Raw genomic sequence first — 17,046 nt, 5'->3', positions numbered from 1 at the left:
TTAATACTCTTCATCTTTAGAAATATTACTTAGTTCTTCTTTACATCTTTCTCTCATTGCTTTCTTTCAAATGACTGAGTGTAACTGTAATAGCTATCTTAAAGATTTTTCTGCTAATTCACTGCAGTATCTGTTTTTTTCTATTGATTCTACGGCCAATTTTCTCCTGGCTGTGGTTCAAAGTTTTGCTTCTTCATAGACCGCAATTTTATAATGGGTGCTGGACATTGTGAATTTTATGCTGTTGAATGTTTTCTGTTGTATACATTTAAATACTTGGACTTTGGTTTTACAGGAAGTTACATTCCTTATGAATAGTTTGATCGTTCTAAGATTTGTTTTTCTTCTTCTTCAAGTGAGTCTAGAGTATCTTTTACTTAAGAAGTAATTTAGTTCCTATACAAGGGTTATCTCTTCTTGGGTGTCTACTGAATGCTTCATATATTGAATAAGGTCTCTTTACTTTGGCCCATGGAAATAAGAGTAATTTCTAGCTCTATATTAGATCTGGCAAGTTTTGACTCGCAGTTCTGTGGTAACTTGGTTTCCCACAGTAACTGCTCGTTGGTGGCCTTGTGAAATTTCTCAGTACACATATACAGATTGGCATTCAGCCAAAGAATTTCTGGAGCTCATTCTCTGCATAGTTCCCTCATTTCCAGTGTTCATTTCTACAAATTCCAGCCACCTCTCTAAGGTCCAATCTCTGTCTCATTAACTTAGCCAAAGTGTTGACCCATCTTTGGGCTCTTCCTCCCTGCACAGACCAGAAATTGCCTCCAGGTATGGAAGCAAGGGCAGGAGTGGCTCTCTTTACCCGTCTCTCAGGGATCACAGTCCGGTGCTGCTTTTTACCCAATGTCTGAAGAAATTATTTCATATGTTTCATCCAATTCTCTTTCTTTCTTTGGAAAGAGAGCGCATACATAATCAGGGGAGGGGGCAGAGGGAGAAAGAGAGACAGAGACAGAGACACAGAGAAAGAGAGACAGAGAGAGACAGAGAGAGAATCCCAAGCAGGCTCTATGCTTACTGCAGAGCCCAAAGCAGGGCTCCATCTCATGACTATGAGACCATGACCTGAGCCGAAATCAAGAGTTGGATGCTTAACCGAATGAGCCACCCAAGTGCCCCCCATTCAATTTTCTAATTGACTATAGCAAGAGGAAAAGTACTGTTACTTCTTCATGGATGGCAGGTAGAGTCCTGGTCTTGCTAATTTTCTTGTCACTGGTCTGTCATGTACTGAGAAAGGTGAGTGAAAGTCTTCTCCTACTAAAATATTTGTTTCCCTTTTAATTTCTCATAGTTTATGGTTTAGAAATGTTATTTGTTCTTCCAGTACTCCAAGTTGTTTCACATTCATTGCATTTTGTACCATTTGGCATTATAAAGTGCTTGTTTAATTCTCTTCACCCTCAATTTCTTAATTAATATTAATACCATGTTGTATGCTTTTAATTTGTATTTTCCTTTCCTGTAATTTGCTTTTCAAACTTTATGAATTACTTTTTTTTAAGGCCTGTTGCTTGTATACAGTATAGAACTGTTTTGTTCTTGAGATATAATCAGAGAGATTTTTTTTTTTTTCAAAAAATAGGTTTTCTTTGCAATATCTCAGACTTCACATTTCCTGTTTTAATGTATTTTTTCTACTCTTTAATTATGCGGTTGGATTTCTTTGTGAGTTCCTTGTGTACTGTCTTCTGGTATTCAGGAAGGTTTGGATTTTTGTTCTTATGCTTATTTTTATTATAAGTTTAATAGACATTGCTCTCTTTCTTTGGACAAATCCATTTGTTTCCAAGTATGAAAAAATTTTGTTTCCCATTCTTCCATTTCCCTTCCCTTTCCTCTAGCATCCCATTATCTTGCACATGGTAAACCTTTACACTTTATATAAACTTATAATTCCATTACTTGATTGTTAGCTTTGAATGTTCTTATTTGACTCCTAATTATAGTTGAGACAATCTGCAAACTTACTCTACTTCCCATCTCATTCACATATGCCCTCAGATATTGTATGAATTAACATCATTTCCACATTGTCTGGGCACTGAATAACCACAATCATATTGATTATTCTAACACTATGTTTGTTTTTGGTTTTGCTTTCTTCATTTTAATTCTACAATTAACGTATCAAATGCTCACAACAAGCCTTTTTTGCTCTGGCTTCTCCAATCATTTGTTAGCTGAGTAAAATAGGTTTTTTCCCAAAATTCCTTGGTGAGTATACATCATCTAATAAGTTTTGCTGGTCTTCTATTTATTTGCTTTCAAACCATTTTCAAACATATTTTATACATTACACAAATGTATAGTATAGTATATATAGTATAGTACAGTATAGTGGATAATAACCATATAAATCATGTAGAATAGACTATCCTGCCTTTTTCCCTACAGTCTCTTTTTATTGATGCTGTGCCTGCTACTTCTGTATTATTCCTCAAGAAACCAGCTTTTTCTTTCCCAGCTACTGGAAGAAGTTTCTTTTAAGGGGAGTATTTTTGCCGATATTTTCTGAGGTCTGCTGCCCTCAGCCAGCTTGATATTTGCTTCACCCTGGAGCCTTGACCATCACTTACCAAGCACAGCTTCTGTGCTCACCTTAGCTGCTTCGAAACTCTAATTAGCTTTCTGAGATTGTGGATTTTTTGTTTTTGTCTCATAGTTACCCCGACAAAGATTCTGTGGAGGTTTTCTCTATTTGCATCATTGATTTTGTACAGTATCCAGAAGGAAAAGAATCTCTGTTTCACATCACCATGTGCATAGTGGAAGTTTCCCTGGTGACCCAACAAAGCTTCCCTTTCTCTTTTCCCTTTGTGAATATGCAGTTGGACAACATAAGTCAATAAGGCCTTTTTTTTTCCTTTTTTTGCAGTTTTCTCCCTGTTTCTAGGCAGCTAAAAGATTGTTCTCATCTATACTGTCACCCCATTCCCAATAAAACTCACCAAGCTAGGTCTATACACAATCCAGACTCATTGTCACTTCCCTAGGTGACCCCACATATTTACCTCTAGGTTCTGTCAATGAGATGCCCTAATATTCCACTGCAGATAATTTTAAGAAAGGGTATGAGCCTTGTGTATTTTTAGTGAGTTATTAATCAGGAGAAAATGGAATGAGTGAGCTTCTGAATTGGTATTAAGATCAGGGATTTGCACCCCAATATTTCCATATCAACCAGGACCAGAAGCACCAGTATATGTTCGAGAATTTTAAAAAGGGAAAATAAGGGGCACCTGAGCGACTCAGTCGGTTCAGCGTCCGACTTCGGCTCAGGTAATGATGATCTCGCGGTTCCTGGGTTGGAGCCCCGCGCCGGGCTCTGTGCTGACAGCTCAGAGCCCGGAGCCTGCTTCTGCTTCTGTGTCTCCCCCTCTCTGCCCCTCCTCCACTCATGCTCTGTCTCTGTCTCTGTCTCTCTCAAAAATAAACATTAAAAAAAAAAAATAAAAAGTGAAAATAAGTGAAAAAAAATCATCCTAATCTTGAGATAGTTTTGAGTCTTTATACAGAATGAAATTCATAAGTTATAGCAGATTTAGCAATAATTGAAGAGACTATGAAATTCCATTGTAAATTTAAGTTACCTGTTAGGTTTATTATTTTAGTAATCCTGAAAAAGGAATAGTGTCAGAGGTGTTATTTCAAAATCCTGAAAATCCTCATCTTGTTTTCCAGCGTCACTCATTGGATTGGACTTTCGGTTTCCCAGATGGCTTATTTGCATGTGAAACTAGGTTTAATAATCACATTCATGTGCTCCTTGCAATTTACTGATTCATTTGTTGCTTAATATATCTTTGGAGTGAGAAATGGGAAAGTGTCACAATGACAGGTGAAGCGAGCATCGTTGTCACTTTAGAAATATGACCAATAATTGAGAAACATTTTTGGTGGCCAATATGGGTACCTTTGGTAAAAATAAATTCAAATCTATATTTAAAACTCTATAAAAATAAATAAATGACTTTTTCATTTTTCAGATATGGTCTTACAAGGGGGTTACACTACAGACTATTTGTTTCTTGGAAATTTCATTTATACGGTAAGATTACCCATATGATTCAATCGCTTTTTCTAGTTTTTAATTGAAAAGTTCAAGCATTATAAGAATTCCATAAGTTTTAAATCTCCCTCATGCTCCCATACTTTTTCCAAGGAGGAACAGTGGTTGCATATGCATGTGTGTTGTGTGTGTGTATATATACACACACATATGTAATTTGTAGGAATGTGAAATACATGTACCTAATGTATATTATCCTCTTCTTTTGTACAAGTAGGGAGATGCTATTTTATATCTTGTTTTTTCACTACACAGCGTACCTGGGTGATGGTATTTAACTAGTCTCCTATTAGTGGAAAGATTGTTCTGGGTCCTTTGCCATTATCAACAGTGTTGCAGAGTCTATTCTTTATGCCCATGGGTAGGTAGATCTGTAGGATAAATTTCTAGAAGGGTAACTGGCTGGATCAGAGAGTACTGTGAATCTCGGAAATTATTACTAAAGTATCCCCCAAATAGGTTGTACACAGTTAGTCATGAGAATATCAGTTTCCCTAAGCCCCCACTGGCGGTAGTCTTACCACACTTTTTGATCGAGTAGGTAAAATGGTATTCTATTGCAGTTTTTGCTTTGAGGATAGCGTTATGTGCATGAAGTAAAAAAAAACCCTTTCATTTCTTTTGTACGTGTGTGTATAAAAGTTTGTTGAATTACTTTACCAATTGTCCTATAGGGTTGTTGGTCTTTTTATTAGTAGTAGTAGATATTTATGTGTTAAGGATGTTAATTTTCCCCCCATATTTGTTACATAAATGTATTTCCAGTTTTGCATATTATTTTTCATGCCATTTTTGTCATGCATGTATTCTGCATGTTGGTTTTATGTAGTTAAATTTATTGATATTTTTATTTATGGCTTCTGAGTTTTGTGTCTTATTCACAATGTTGTATGTTATTCTTTTGGTCTGCAAGTGGAAACATATTCCTCTGCATGTTTGGTTTTTTTTTTTCATTTAACAACACGTTGGAAGAACAAAACCACAAACCATGTTCTTCCTCATGTTTTCTTCTACGTAAGAAGCAATTTATTGGCATATTGCCTCTTTTCACTTTAGCTGGTTGTCGTTATTACTTCATGATAATGGGCGTGGCTTTTAACTCTGTGTTATATCTTCCTAAACATCAAATGAGGTTAGGTAGTATTTTCTTATTTATTTGGACATACGCATATAGTAAATTTCCTTCTTTTCAGACCTCCTCACACATAGACATGCATGCATCCAAACATAAATGATATTCCTCTTAAGATGCCCGAGTAAATTGATATAAAGGAATCTCAACCTCCTAAGACAAAAAATGAATATACACAGTAAAACCAGCAACAACAAACTATGGCAAAATGAGTTCAGCACAGCAACCAAAGAAGTAGAGGGGACGGCACCAATGCTAAAAACCTCAAAATGAGAGGTCAGGGGAGAAATGGGAGAGTTGGCGGGGGCAGCATGGTGACATCATGCTGTTCCCAGTGCCAGTGAGTTGGAGGAAGCACTAAGCCAAAACACAGCAGCTGGAGGAATGGAGTAAACCTCCAGGGAGGTAGAGTCTGCCTTGATGCTCTCAGGGAATTAAAGGCGGCCAGTGGAACTAAAGCCCAGCGCAAACCGTGTGGCTGGCAAGGGAGGTTCAGGATAATGGCAAAGACGAACTTGGACTGGTAGGCAGGGGCCAGTGCCTTGCCACCCTTAAGGTTTTGGAGAAGCTTAGATGGGACGACGCAGGCTAGCTGCAACGCTGAGTCTAGAGCGAGAAGAGTGGACATAAAGTCTGCTTCAAAAGCAGGACTTTAAACACCGAGTGTATCACACGTCTATTGCTGCACAGGAACCCACACTGTGACAAAATCATACTTAATGGAACACTGAAAGCTTTTTTTTTTTTTGATATTAAGAATAGATGAAAAGTAAGAAAGTTGCTTGGTTTTCCCACCTTTCTTCGCCATCGTGGAGGAGTAAGACAAGGGGAGGAGCACAAGACGTTGAAAGGGGAAAAGCTAGTTTTCAACCATAGATGACACAAGTGTGCACACAGAAAACACAAAAAAATTCTACAGATAAAATATTACAGTTACTAAGAGAGGCTGGCAGCTTGCTGGATATTGGCCAATATTTAAAAAATTAGAAATCCTATTTCAATATACCAACAATAAATATTTGGAAAATAAGCCCCAGATGCCTGATGAGCTATTTCTAAAGTATGTATATGTCCAAATGCAAAAGGCCAAGAATAAGCCAAAATGCTTTTTACGGCGATTTCAATCTCCCTCGTTCAACTGTGCTTTTTATCGATGGCACTTGGATTTCTAATCAGAAAGAAATCTTCCATTCCATTTATAAAGAATGTAAATAGAAGCTCATGATAGAAGCATGGCTTTTGTCATATTTTGAAGGGCTTCTAAATATGAAGCACTTACTGAGAGGCAATACATTCTCTCCTTAATTAAAAGCTAGTAAAGCAATTAGCAACTATGGCACCAGAGTTCACTGGACATGGAGAAGGGGGGTCAGGGGTAGGGGGAGTCAGGGAGGGAGTGGGGTGATGTGGACCCTAATGGAAATTTTAATACATTCTCCCAATCTATTTCCCCTTTCCATCTCTTTGCACAGTATGTAGTTGTTACTGTTTGTCTGAAAGCTGGTTTAGAGACACTATCTTGGAATAAAGTGAGTATTCTTCAGGGTAGTTCTTCAGTCCAGTATAGTTGTTTGCATGTTGATTTACTTTTTAAACTTTAGAAAATAAGCACCTTGTTCTGTTCTTCATATTTTACCTTCTTTTGTTTTGCATATTGAAATGATGATTTAAGCTGATGATGGCATGTTAATCATCTAATGTTTTTAAAAATTCATTTCCCTGCCTTATATCTTAAATAGATTCAATTTATCATGATATTAACTGAGATCCTTAATTATTATTATCCAAGTACAGAACTATAATAGAAAATTTAGCGAATACAGAAAAGGAAAGAAATAAAAATTGCTTATACGTTTCAATGTCAATGACATGGACATTTTGGTTTCTATTTTTCAGTCTTTGTTTTATTTATTTATTTTTCATAAAAATAGAATTCTAATGTACCTAATAGTTTATGATTTGCTTTTTTTCACTAGACACTAGATCTTTAACATTTTTCCATATCTTTAACATTTATACCTCATTTAATGACTGTATAATATTTTATCACTTGGATACTTATTATTTATATTTTTAGAATAATTGTTTTTTAACTTCTGTTACAGTAAATGATATATAATCAGTATTGTTATGAACACAGATGTCCTTGTGTATTTACAGACACGAGTAATAATTTCCCTAGGATATTATTAAAAGTGGAACTTCTGATACGTAGAATGTGTTATAAACTGATCAGTAATTTAAGTGAATCTATATGTAGGTACATATACACCTATAAGTCAGTTGTTTTCCAAGTTGCACTCCAAAGTTTATGACAGAAAATGAATTTTAACCGGTCTGTCACTTTTGGAGAGCTAAGATTATGTAGCATATCATGAGTTTCTGCTCCAGTGTAATCAACACAGTTCTCACTGCTCCTGTCCCCAACTGAACATCAACATAAAGGTGGGACTGAAGTGTGTCGAACAAAAATTATTTTATTAGCAATTCATAAGGCACACCACTTGTAAATGTGGTATTATACTGCATTAATGTAACATAAACAAGCAATTATTTTCTATTCCTCCTTTTGTTATTAAATTCCCTGCAGTATGAATGTTTCTTAGATCCACGATGACCTTACACTATCCACATACGGTGAATCTCATTTATGAATACGGCATCATTTCAAGGCCAAAGCAGGCTGAACAAAACACAGAGGTCTCTTCTGGCCTACAGGCTACCAGGCTCCTGCCCTCCAGCTCACATGTTGGCTAGGAAGGAGCCTGGGGATCAGGGCAGCAAAGAAAAGGGACTGGTTCTCCCGTTTGGTCAGAGGCTGCTCTGCCCTGTGTGGAGAGTCCAGGAGGGAGCTTGTGCTTCTTCACTGGGGAAGAAGATTCTGCAAGCCACTATTTAGGTACAGAGAAGGAGCCAGGGCAGAGATAACAGGATATATCTTAGAGCAGCAATGGTGGCTTACTGCTGTCCCCCAGGGGATGGTCCCGACAGAAACCCACCTGGGATCCAAGCCACGCAGGATGCCTCACATTGCAGCTCATGCTTATGCCAACTCTAAGGGAATGGTTACATGAAAATGCACTCAAGTGTTAGAAGAGTTTAAAGCTCACACTCTTGAGCGGATTCTCTTCTCCACCATCTCCTACGTGACCACAAGAGAGAAATCCTTTGAGTAAGAGATGATTTCCAAACAGTGTAAAAAACTGCCTTTGAAAGTGACTCGTAAACAAGTAACAATAAATACTCTAATAAACAGCAGATTGGGGTTTTTCCCTCCATATTTTTGTTGTTCAGATAGGATGAAGCAATGAGCAGTACCTACTAGGATGACAGCACTTGAACCCTTAAGAGATTATCTCATCTAGCAAATCACTGATTTATGCACAGATGATAACTCTGAGGTACCCAGTACGACCAGGTTTAGAGCACAGGTCTCCTACTCGTTGTCATGACGATTCCTCTGCGAACACAAATCATACAAGGCAACAGATCAGATCAACAGAAGGACCTGCCTTCTTATCATTTACCATTAAGAATTTGGCAGTTTCTAGCCCCAGGCACGGACAGTGATCCTTCACCCAAGATTACCTTGATCTGACTGACATAGGGACTTGATATGCACAGAAAACCCTCCAGTTTCATTCAGTCTAAGAATCACAACTTCTGCCATTTTCCCAGAATTATTCATGCAGGACATATACGATAAGGTCAGATTTTTACCCCTCTCGATTTCTGTTCAAACTTTATTCTGAGAAGGATGTTAGAAAGGAAAGCTCAAGTGTCAAGAAATCAAAAGAGTGTCATTTTCTTCACGTGAGAACATATGGCCTGGACAGTTGATAGAGTTAAATAATTTCTTCCTTTTAAATGGAAAAGGCTGAAGGGTTTCTGTAATATTTTTCTTTCTGCAGTTTAATCATCTGGCAATTTGGGGAAGCATAATTATATGGCTGGTGTTTTTTGCAATTTACTCTTTCTTATGGCCCACCATTCCTGTTGCTCCTGAAATGACAGGACAGGTTAGTTCTAGTAACTGTCAGTGGTGAGTATGCTTTACATTCCTCATGAAAACTTATGTTTGTTAATAATAACAGTCTGTGGGGCGCCTGGGTGGCTCGGTCGGTTAAGCGTCCGACTTCGGCTCAGGTCACGATCTCACGGTCCGTGAGTTCGAGCCCCGCGTCGGGCTCTGTGCTGACAGCTCGGAGGCTGGATCCCGTTTCAGATTCTGTGTCTCCCTCTCTCTCTGCCCCTCCCCTGTTCATGCTCTGTCTCTGTCTGAAAAATAAATAAACGTTAAAAAAATATTTTTTTTTAAATAATAACAGTCTGCTACCTACTTTCAAAGTAATCTGGAAAGAAAAGATGAAATCAATACAATTAGAAATAGCTGGTGACCCAACTAAATTCTGGTTGAAGTTTTAGTTATAATATTGTTTTATCGAAATCGCATTATTTCAAACTTCAAAATTACTTAGCTATGGTTTCCAAAATTGTTATCTTTTGTACCTGATAAAAGCTATAATCACAATCATCTAAAATAGCTAATATTGTAGTTATATTTTTCATGTTAATGTGCTATATGCTTAAATTATTAGGTACTTGTTATAAGGTATGTATGGCAACTAAGAAACCATTTTTATTTGAAATGTTTTACCAGAGTGGACATTCCTTGGACCTCCAGAAGCTCCAGCTTCTAAATATTAGAAACTTTTATTTCACTTATGTTAAACCTCAGAGGTGATATAATTTTTAGACTTTTACAATTGTTTACATATTTATAAATTCTACTTTGTCTATACCTATTATGGGGAATAGGCCTATGATGCTTACAAAATGGATCACAGAATTATGATTTTAAGACTAGAGGTAGCCTTGGTCCAAAGTTATTCACTTGCCAAATGGAGAAACACAGGTCCAGAGTTGTCCAGTTCAATCCCAGTGGTCTGTCTACCACACGGTCATCCTTCACACTCCTGTCTTTCTCTGTGGAAATGGGAGATGACCCTTGTACCCCTGGATCATGGCAGCCCACTTCCCAGGAAATAAGAATTTTAAGAGACTTCTTGTTTTAGCCATGACCAAGTGGCCAGGATTGGATGAACCTGACAAAAACAACTCTGAAAACTAAACAAGAATTGTTTGGAGACACTGGCTAGAAACAAACAGAGATAATACTCGGAATGATTCTTGAAAAAAAGGAAAGCCTTTTCCATCCTTTCCTTCTTTACCCTGGCTCCTTCCCTATAAGCATTTCTCAGCTTGTAGTGCAAGAAAAGAAGCCCAAAGTGAATGCAGTGATCTTACTGGGAAGATAACTGGATCACTCCCAGTGATCTTACTGGGAGTGATTCTACTGGGAGGTAGAATTCAGAGTCCTAGGCTGCTGAAATGCCTGGACTTGAGGGACAAAACCCTCAAGAAGAGGCAGCCATAGAGAAGTGAGAAGCCCAGTATCAGGGAAAGACTTTGATAGGGTCCAGGGTTGTTTGAAGCTTTGTTTTCCCTTGAGGCCATGGTAGTTATTATTTCCATGGTGTAGGTAGTACCTTCTTCTAATTTGAGGCATTTACATCTAGGCCATGGCTTTTCTGGGATCTCGGGAAGACCCCAAATGTTTACCAAGGGCATTCCCATTTGGCAAGGCTTAAACTACAATCTCTGTCTCCCCAGCACTGGGTGGGTGCCACGTCTTTGCTTGGTTTTTCAACCTGCCATCTCTTTTCTGCTGGGTCTCTGAAAGTCTCACCCCGCACATTCGCTGTTGAAGAGTCAATCCAGGAGTTAAGGGCAACAGACACACTCCATTTATATGTCAAAGAGGAAACTAGCATTATGAACTCTGAAAATGAAAACATGACATATCAAAATTTATAGGATGTAGCTGATGCATTACTTAGAGGGAAATTTTTAGCACCATAATCATGTCTATAAAAAAGAAGGTTCTCAAATATCAGCTCTAGCTTCCATGTTAAGAAACTAGAAAAAGGACAAATGAAACCCAAACTGAGAAGAAAGGAAATAATAAAGATAAAATGACCAAATTATGGTCAAAATATTCAAATAGATACTTCACCGAAGAATACATATGAATAACAAAGGAAAAGAAAAGATGCTTAACATCATTAGTTATGAGATAAATACAGATTAAAACTAAACTGAGACAGCAGCACACAACTATGAGAATGGCTGCAACTATAAAAATGTCAACACCAAGTGTCCCTGAGGAGGTAAAGCAACTGCCACCCTCATATGCTGCGCATAAGAATGTAAAACGCTTTCTCCGGCTCTGTGCTGACAGCTCAGAGCCTGGAGCCTGCTTCAGATTCCGTGTCTCCTTCTCTCTCTGCCTCTCCCCCGCTAGTGTTCTGTGTCTCTCTCTGCCTTTCAAAAATAAATAAATGTTAAAAAAAATTTTTTTTAATAAAAAAATGTAAAATGCTTTGGAAAGCAGTTTGGCAGTTTCATAAAGGTCTTAACGTACGTGTTATAGCGTGTATTTAACATGCTATAATGCCCAATGTTTTAGCAGCATTATCAACAATAGCCAAACTATGGAGAGACCCCAAACGTCCATCAACCGATTAATGGATAAAGAAGATGTGGTATATGTACACAATGGAGTATTACTCAGCCATCAAAAAGAATGAAATCTTGCCATTTGCCATGATGTTGATGGAGCCAGAATGTATTATCCTAAGTGAATTAGGTCAATCAGAGAAAGACAAATACCATATGGTTTCATATAGATGAGCATATGGGAAGAAGGGGATAAGAGAAGAGAGGGAAACAAACCACAAGAGACTCTTAACAATATAGAAGAAATCATGGGTTGATGGAGGGAAGTGGAGGGGAGATGGGGCTAGATGGGTGATGAGTATTAAGGAGGGCACTTGTTGTGATGAGTGCTGGGTGTTGTATGTAAGTGACAAATCACTGAATCCTGGAACCAATATGGCACTGTATGTTAATTAACTAAACTTTAAGTTAAAAAAAAGTGGAAAAAAAGTATAACATACATATACCATAAGACCCTGTCATTCCACTCCCTGATATTTACCCAAAAGAAATGAAAGCATACGTCCACAAAAAGACTTGAATATAAATATTCAAGGCTGCCTTGTTTGCCACCCAAACTGGAAACAGCCCAAAAGTGCATTGACTGGTGAATAAAAAGACAAATCACCATACAACTGAATTATTATTCAGCAATAAAAATGAATAAACTGCTGACATACACAACAACTTGGATGGCTCTCAAAATAATTATGTTGAGAGAAATAAACCAGGCCAAGAAGTTTACAAACTGTATGGATCTGTTTATAGAAATTTCCAACAAATTTATAGTGACAGAAAGCAGATCAATAGTAAACTGGAGACAGGGGTGGTGGGTCGTAAATGGCACACGAGGGCAGGAAGGAGTGCTTACACTGAAGGATAAAGAGACTTCTGGGGGTGCTAGTTATATTCCTGCTTGTGTTAATGAGCTCATGGGTATAATGTATGCCAAACATATCAAATTGTTCACTTTAAATATGTTCAGTGTATTTTAAGTCAAACTATGCCTTGATAAAGCTGTTAAAATCATAAAATATTTAAATGAGCCTTAATTCATAATGTGGTGGAATAAGCGCTGTAGTAAGGGAATGGTGATAGGCTGTTTTTTTCCCATTTTAAGAGAGAATATTTATATTGTCATAAATTCTGTATTAAAATTGAGAATTTTAATGAAAACCTGAGAACTTTTACCCTAAGATCAGGAACAAGAAAACGATAGCTACTCTCACCACTTCTTTTCAACATAGTACTAGAAGTCCTAGCCACAGCAATCAGATAAGAAAAAGAGATAAAAGGCACCCAAATTGGTTAGGAAGAAGGAAAACTGTCACTATTTGCAGATGACATAATACTGTATGTAGAAAACACTGAAGACACCACCAAAAAAACAAACAAACAAACAAACTACTGGACTTTATAAATGAATTCAGTAAGGTCGCAGGACACAAAATCAACATACAGAAATCCACTGCATTTCTACACGTTAATAATGAAGTAGGAGAAAGAGAAATTAAGAAAACAATCCATTTACAACTGCACCAAAACCAAGAAGGTACCTAGGAATAAACTTAACCAAGGAGGTGACAGATCTGTACTCTGAAAACTATAAAACATTGATGAAAGAAACTGAAGATGACAAACAAATGGGAAGGTATTCCATGCTCCTCGATTGGGAGAATAAATATCGTTAAAATGTCTATACTACCCAAAGCAATCTACACGTTTAGTGCAATCCCTATCAAAATACCAACAGCATTTTCACAGAACTAGAACAAATAATCCTTAAATCTGAGTGGGACTACAAAAGATACCAAATAGCCAAAGCAATCTTGAGAAAAAAGAACAAAACTAGAGGTATCGCAATCCCATATTTCAAGATAGATTACAAATCTGTAGTAAACAAAACAGTATGGTGCTGGCACAGAAACAGACGCATAGATCAAAGGAACAGAATAGAGAACCCAGAAATAAACCCATTATTATATGACCAATTAATCTTCAAGAATATGCAATAGGAAAAAGACATTCTCTTCAACAAATGATGTTGAGAAAACTGGGCAGCTAGATATAAAAGAATGCAACTGGACCACTTTCTTACATCATACACAAAAACAAACTAAAATTTATCATTTTAAATCTTGGACTTTTCTGAATGTTTTAAGCATAAGTTGAGTGTTAAGGTGAAGGAATATGCAGTTTGTTGTTTAGATATTAAATGAAATATTTTTTTCTTACTTGTTCCTCAGTTCCTTTAAAAATCATTTCCCCAATACACCTTTCATGCATACGTCTAGAAGAAAGCTGTTCTCCACTGAGAGAGCCAAACAATAATAAGCCAGTTATTCTGGGCTTGAGCTACCCGTTTCTGGGTCCAGGGTGTTAAGGATATGTATTGTTTCAGTTCTTAAAACATACTCAAATCTAGAGAGTGAAAACTCCTTGACGCGTGTAGCAAAGACGTATTTAATTTCTTCCTTTCCTTTGATTTTTATTTCTATTCATAAATCATCTCTTTACCCTTGGCAAAACTGCCAAGACTGCTAGCAAAGGCAAAGTGTTTACGTACAGAAGATCTATTGATTTTCGTCACGCACACGTCACAGAAAAGGTTTTCCACTCTGAGTTTGGCATAGCATGCAGGAAATCTATTTACCAAACCAGTAAAAACAAACCTCCTGCAAGTAACTCCATTTGTGCTGAAGTTACCTAGTTTGATTACTTTTGTTATACATACAGAAGTCAAGAGTCTCACATACAATTGGCCAACAGACACATGAAAAGATACTCAACGTTACTAATCATCAGTGAAACACAAATCAAAACCACAAAGAGATATCGCCTCAGAACAGTCAGAATGGCTACTATCAAAAATACAGGAAGTGACAAGTGTTGGTGAGGATGTGGCGGAAAGAGAACTGCTGAGCACTGTCGGTGGGAATGTAAACCGGTGCAGCCACTGTGGAAAACACTATGCCTCTTTGCACCTCTGTGATCAGGAGCAGCAGTACGTGATCAGAGCAGACTCCTCCAATATTTGGAGAACAGGGTCCTTTTCCCTCGGCCAAATTCCCCTAACCTGTATGCGAGATGCTTCAGAAATATGTGCCACTTGGCTGGGAGTACATGATGGGGAGCTGCTACTGGGCAGAGAGCTGAAATTGACCCAAAACTAAACACAGTTTAATTTTGCAAGTTACCCCCTGGAATATGCAAGCCTTCAACAGATTCCAGGGTTCAAAAACAATTGTAACAGACACATCCTATGAGTGCAATTACTGTCGGGGGCGGGGGGCAGACAGCTCCCCATTGCTTCCTATTCTGCCATTGTCCTAGAATCCTGTTTTATTTATTTCTGCTCTATTCTTTATTATTTCCTTCCTTTTGGCGAGCTGCGGGCTTGGTTGTTCTTGTTTCTCTAGCTCCCAAGTTGTTAAGTTAGCTCGTTTGAGATCTTTTTTTCTTGACGTAAACATTTATTACTATAAACTTCCTTCTTAAAACTGCTTTTGCCACAGCCCGTAAGTGTTGATATGTTGTGTTTCCATTTTTGTTTGTCCAGAGATACTTTCCAGTTTCCTCTTTTGTTTCTGAACTTGTTTTGTTGTTGTACCTTCTTTTTAAAGTATAATTAACATACAGTGTTATTTAATTTCAAGTGTACAAGATAGTGATTCAACAACTCTATATATTATGCTATCTCACTTCAAGTGTAACTGCCCTCCATCACCATACGATGCTATTAGGATATCCTTGATTATATTCATTCACCACGCTTTACCTTTAATCCCAAGACTTATTCATTCAATAACTGGAAGCCTGTACCTTCCACTCCTCTTTACCCATTTCACCAATCCTCTCATCCCCAACCCTCTGACAACCACCAGACTGTTCTCTGTATTTATGGGTCTGTTTCTGTTTGTTTATTCATTTGTTTTTAGATTCCATATGTAAATCAAATCATAGGGTATTTGTCTTTCTCTGTCTGATGTGTTTCACTTAGCATAATACCCTCTAGGTCTACCTGTGATGTCATAAATACCAAGATATCATTTTTTACTATGAAAATAACACACACACACACACACACACACCCCATTTCTTTATCCATTCATCTCCTGATAGACACTTAAGTTGCATCCATGTCTTGGCTACTGTACATAATGCTGCAATAGAGGGGTGCACATATGTTTTTGAAATAGTGTTTTCTTTTTCTTTGGGTAAATACCCAGTACTGGAATTACTGGATCATACATTATTGCTTTTTAAATTCGAGGGACCTCCATGCTGTTCTCCACAGTGGCTGCATCAATTTACATTCTCAACAACGCACAAGGGTTCCTTTTCCTCCACATCCTCACCAACATTTGCTATTTATTTCTGGCCATTCTGAGATACAAGGTGATGTCTCACTACGGTTTTGATTTGCATTTCTCTGATGATTACTGACGACTAGTGATGTGAGGTAGCCTTTCATGTGTCTATTGGTCTGTAGGAAGTAGAATAAAAAAATTTACAAAAAAATATAGTAAAAAATTTTTAAAAATTTATAAAAACGGAAAATAAAAATAAATTTTTTCTTATTCTGTATTCAAGATTAAGAGAAAAAAAAGGAAAAAAAAAACCAAATAGATGGACCAGCGAACAGAATGAAATCGAAACGAAATTACGTCCAGTTTGCCCTGGAAGCCAAACTATAAAGCACCGTGTATCTGTACACTTAGGAGGCGAGAGACTTGTGGTCCTCTAGGGCTTGGTTGGTGCAGTTGGATGGGGCTTGGTGTAACGGCTCGATTCTCCACTAGGTGGCTCTGCTTAGCTTAGGGGGATGGACGGATGCACGTGTGTGGAAGAGGGGAAAATGGCATTACCCAGCTTCCCAGTCTGGCACGGGAACACCGCACTCTCACTGACCAGCAGTCAAGCAACCCTCCTTTGTCTCTGTTTTCTGTCCACTCCCTGCTTCTACACTGTCTGCATTCAAGCCATCCTGCCGCGCAGCACCTCCGTCCGGAATTTTATTTCAGACGGGGCTGTTTCCAACCACCTCCCCCCCCCCCCCCCCACTTCTGAGGGCCCTGTGGCTTGGACCTGCTCCAACCCTCTGGGGGAGGGTCTCACTGAGCAATGGCTGGGTGCCGGCTCGCCCCAGCAGAAGTTCGTGCAATTGCACAGAAGAGGTTAAGGGGCTGTGGTAAATCACAACGCACAACCGGCACCAGGTTTGACCTCATCCTGGCATCTTTGTTTCAATGCCAGCAAACGTGGCTGT

General features: G+C 38.1%; 1 protein-coding gene across 10 annotated transcripts in view; it reads left to right on the top strand.

The window, feature by feature from the left end:
• The window catches only part of LOC102958974 (phospholipid-transporting ATPase IB-like), a 220,089-nt gene that overhangs the window by 175,139 nt on the left and 27,904 nt on the right, over nt 1-17,046 (top strand). For 7 of the 10 annotated variants that reach the window (XM_042985568.1, XM_042985522.1, XM_042985888.1 and 4 more), the window contains 3 exons: nt 4,005-4,066; nt 6,692-6,748; nt 9,131-9,238. In XM_042985568.1, coding sequence (XP_042841502.1) covers nt 4,005-4,066; nt 6,692-6,748; nt 9,131-9,238 — 227 coding nt within the window. Of the gene's footprint in view, nt 1-4,004; nt 4,067-6,691; nt 6,749-9,130; nt 9,239-17,046 lie in introns of those variants that run through there. The other 3 variants (XM_042985626.1, XM_042985943.1, XR_006217562.1) reach the window with 2 other exon arrangements.

The sequence above is a fragment of the Panthera tigris genome, chromosome A1, assembly GCF_018350195.1.
Source record: "Panthera tigris isolate Pti1 chromosome A1, P.tigris_Pti1_mat1.1, whole genome shotgun sequence".
In the NCBI taxonomy this organism is placed as follows: Eukaryota; Metazoa; Chordata; class Mammalia; order Carnivora; family Felidae; genus Panthera; species Panthera tigris.
The sequence above is the reverse complement of the archived record's forward strand: the minus strand, read 5'-3'. Positions and strand labels throughout refer to the sequence as shown.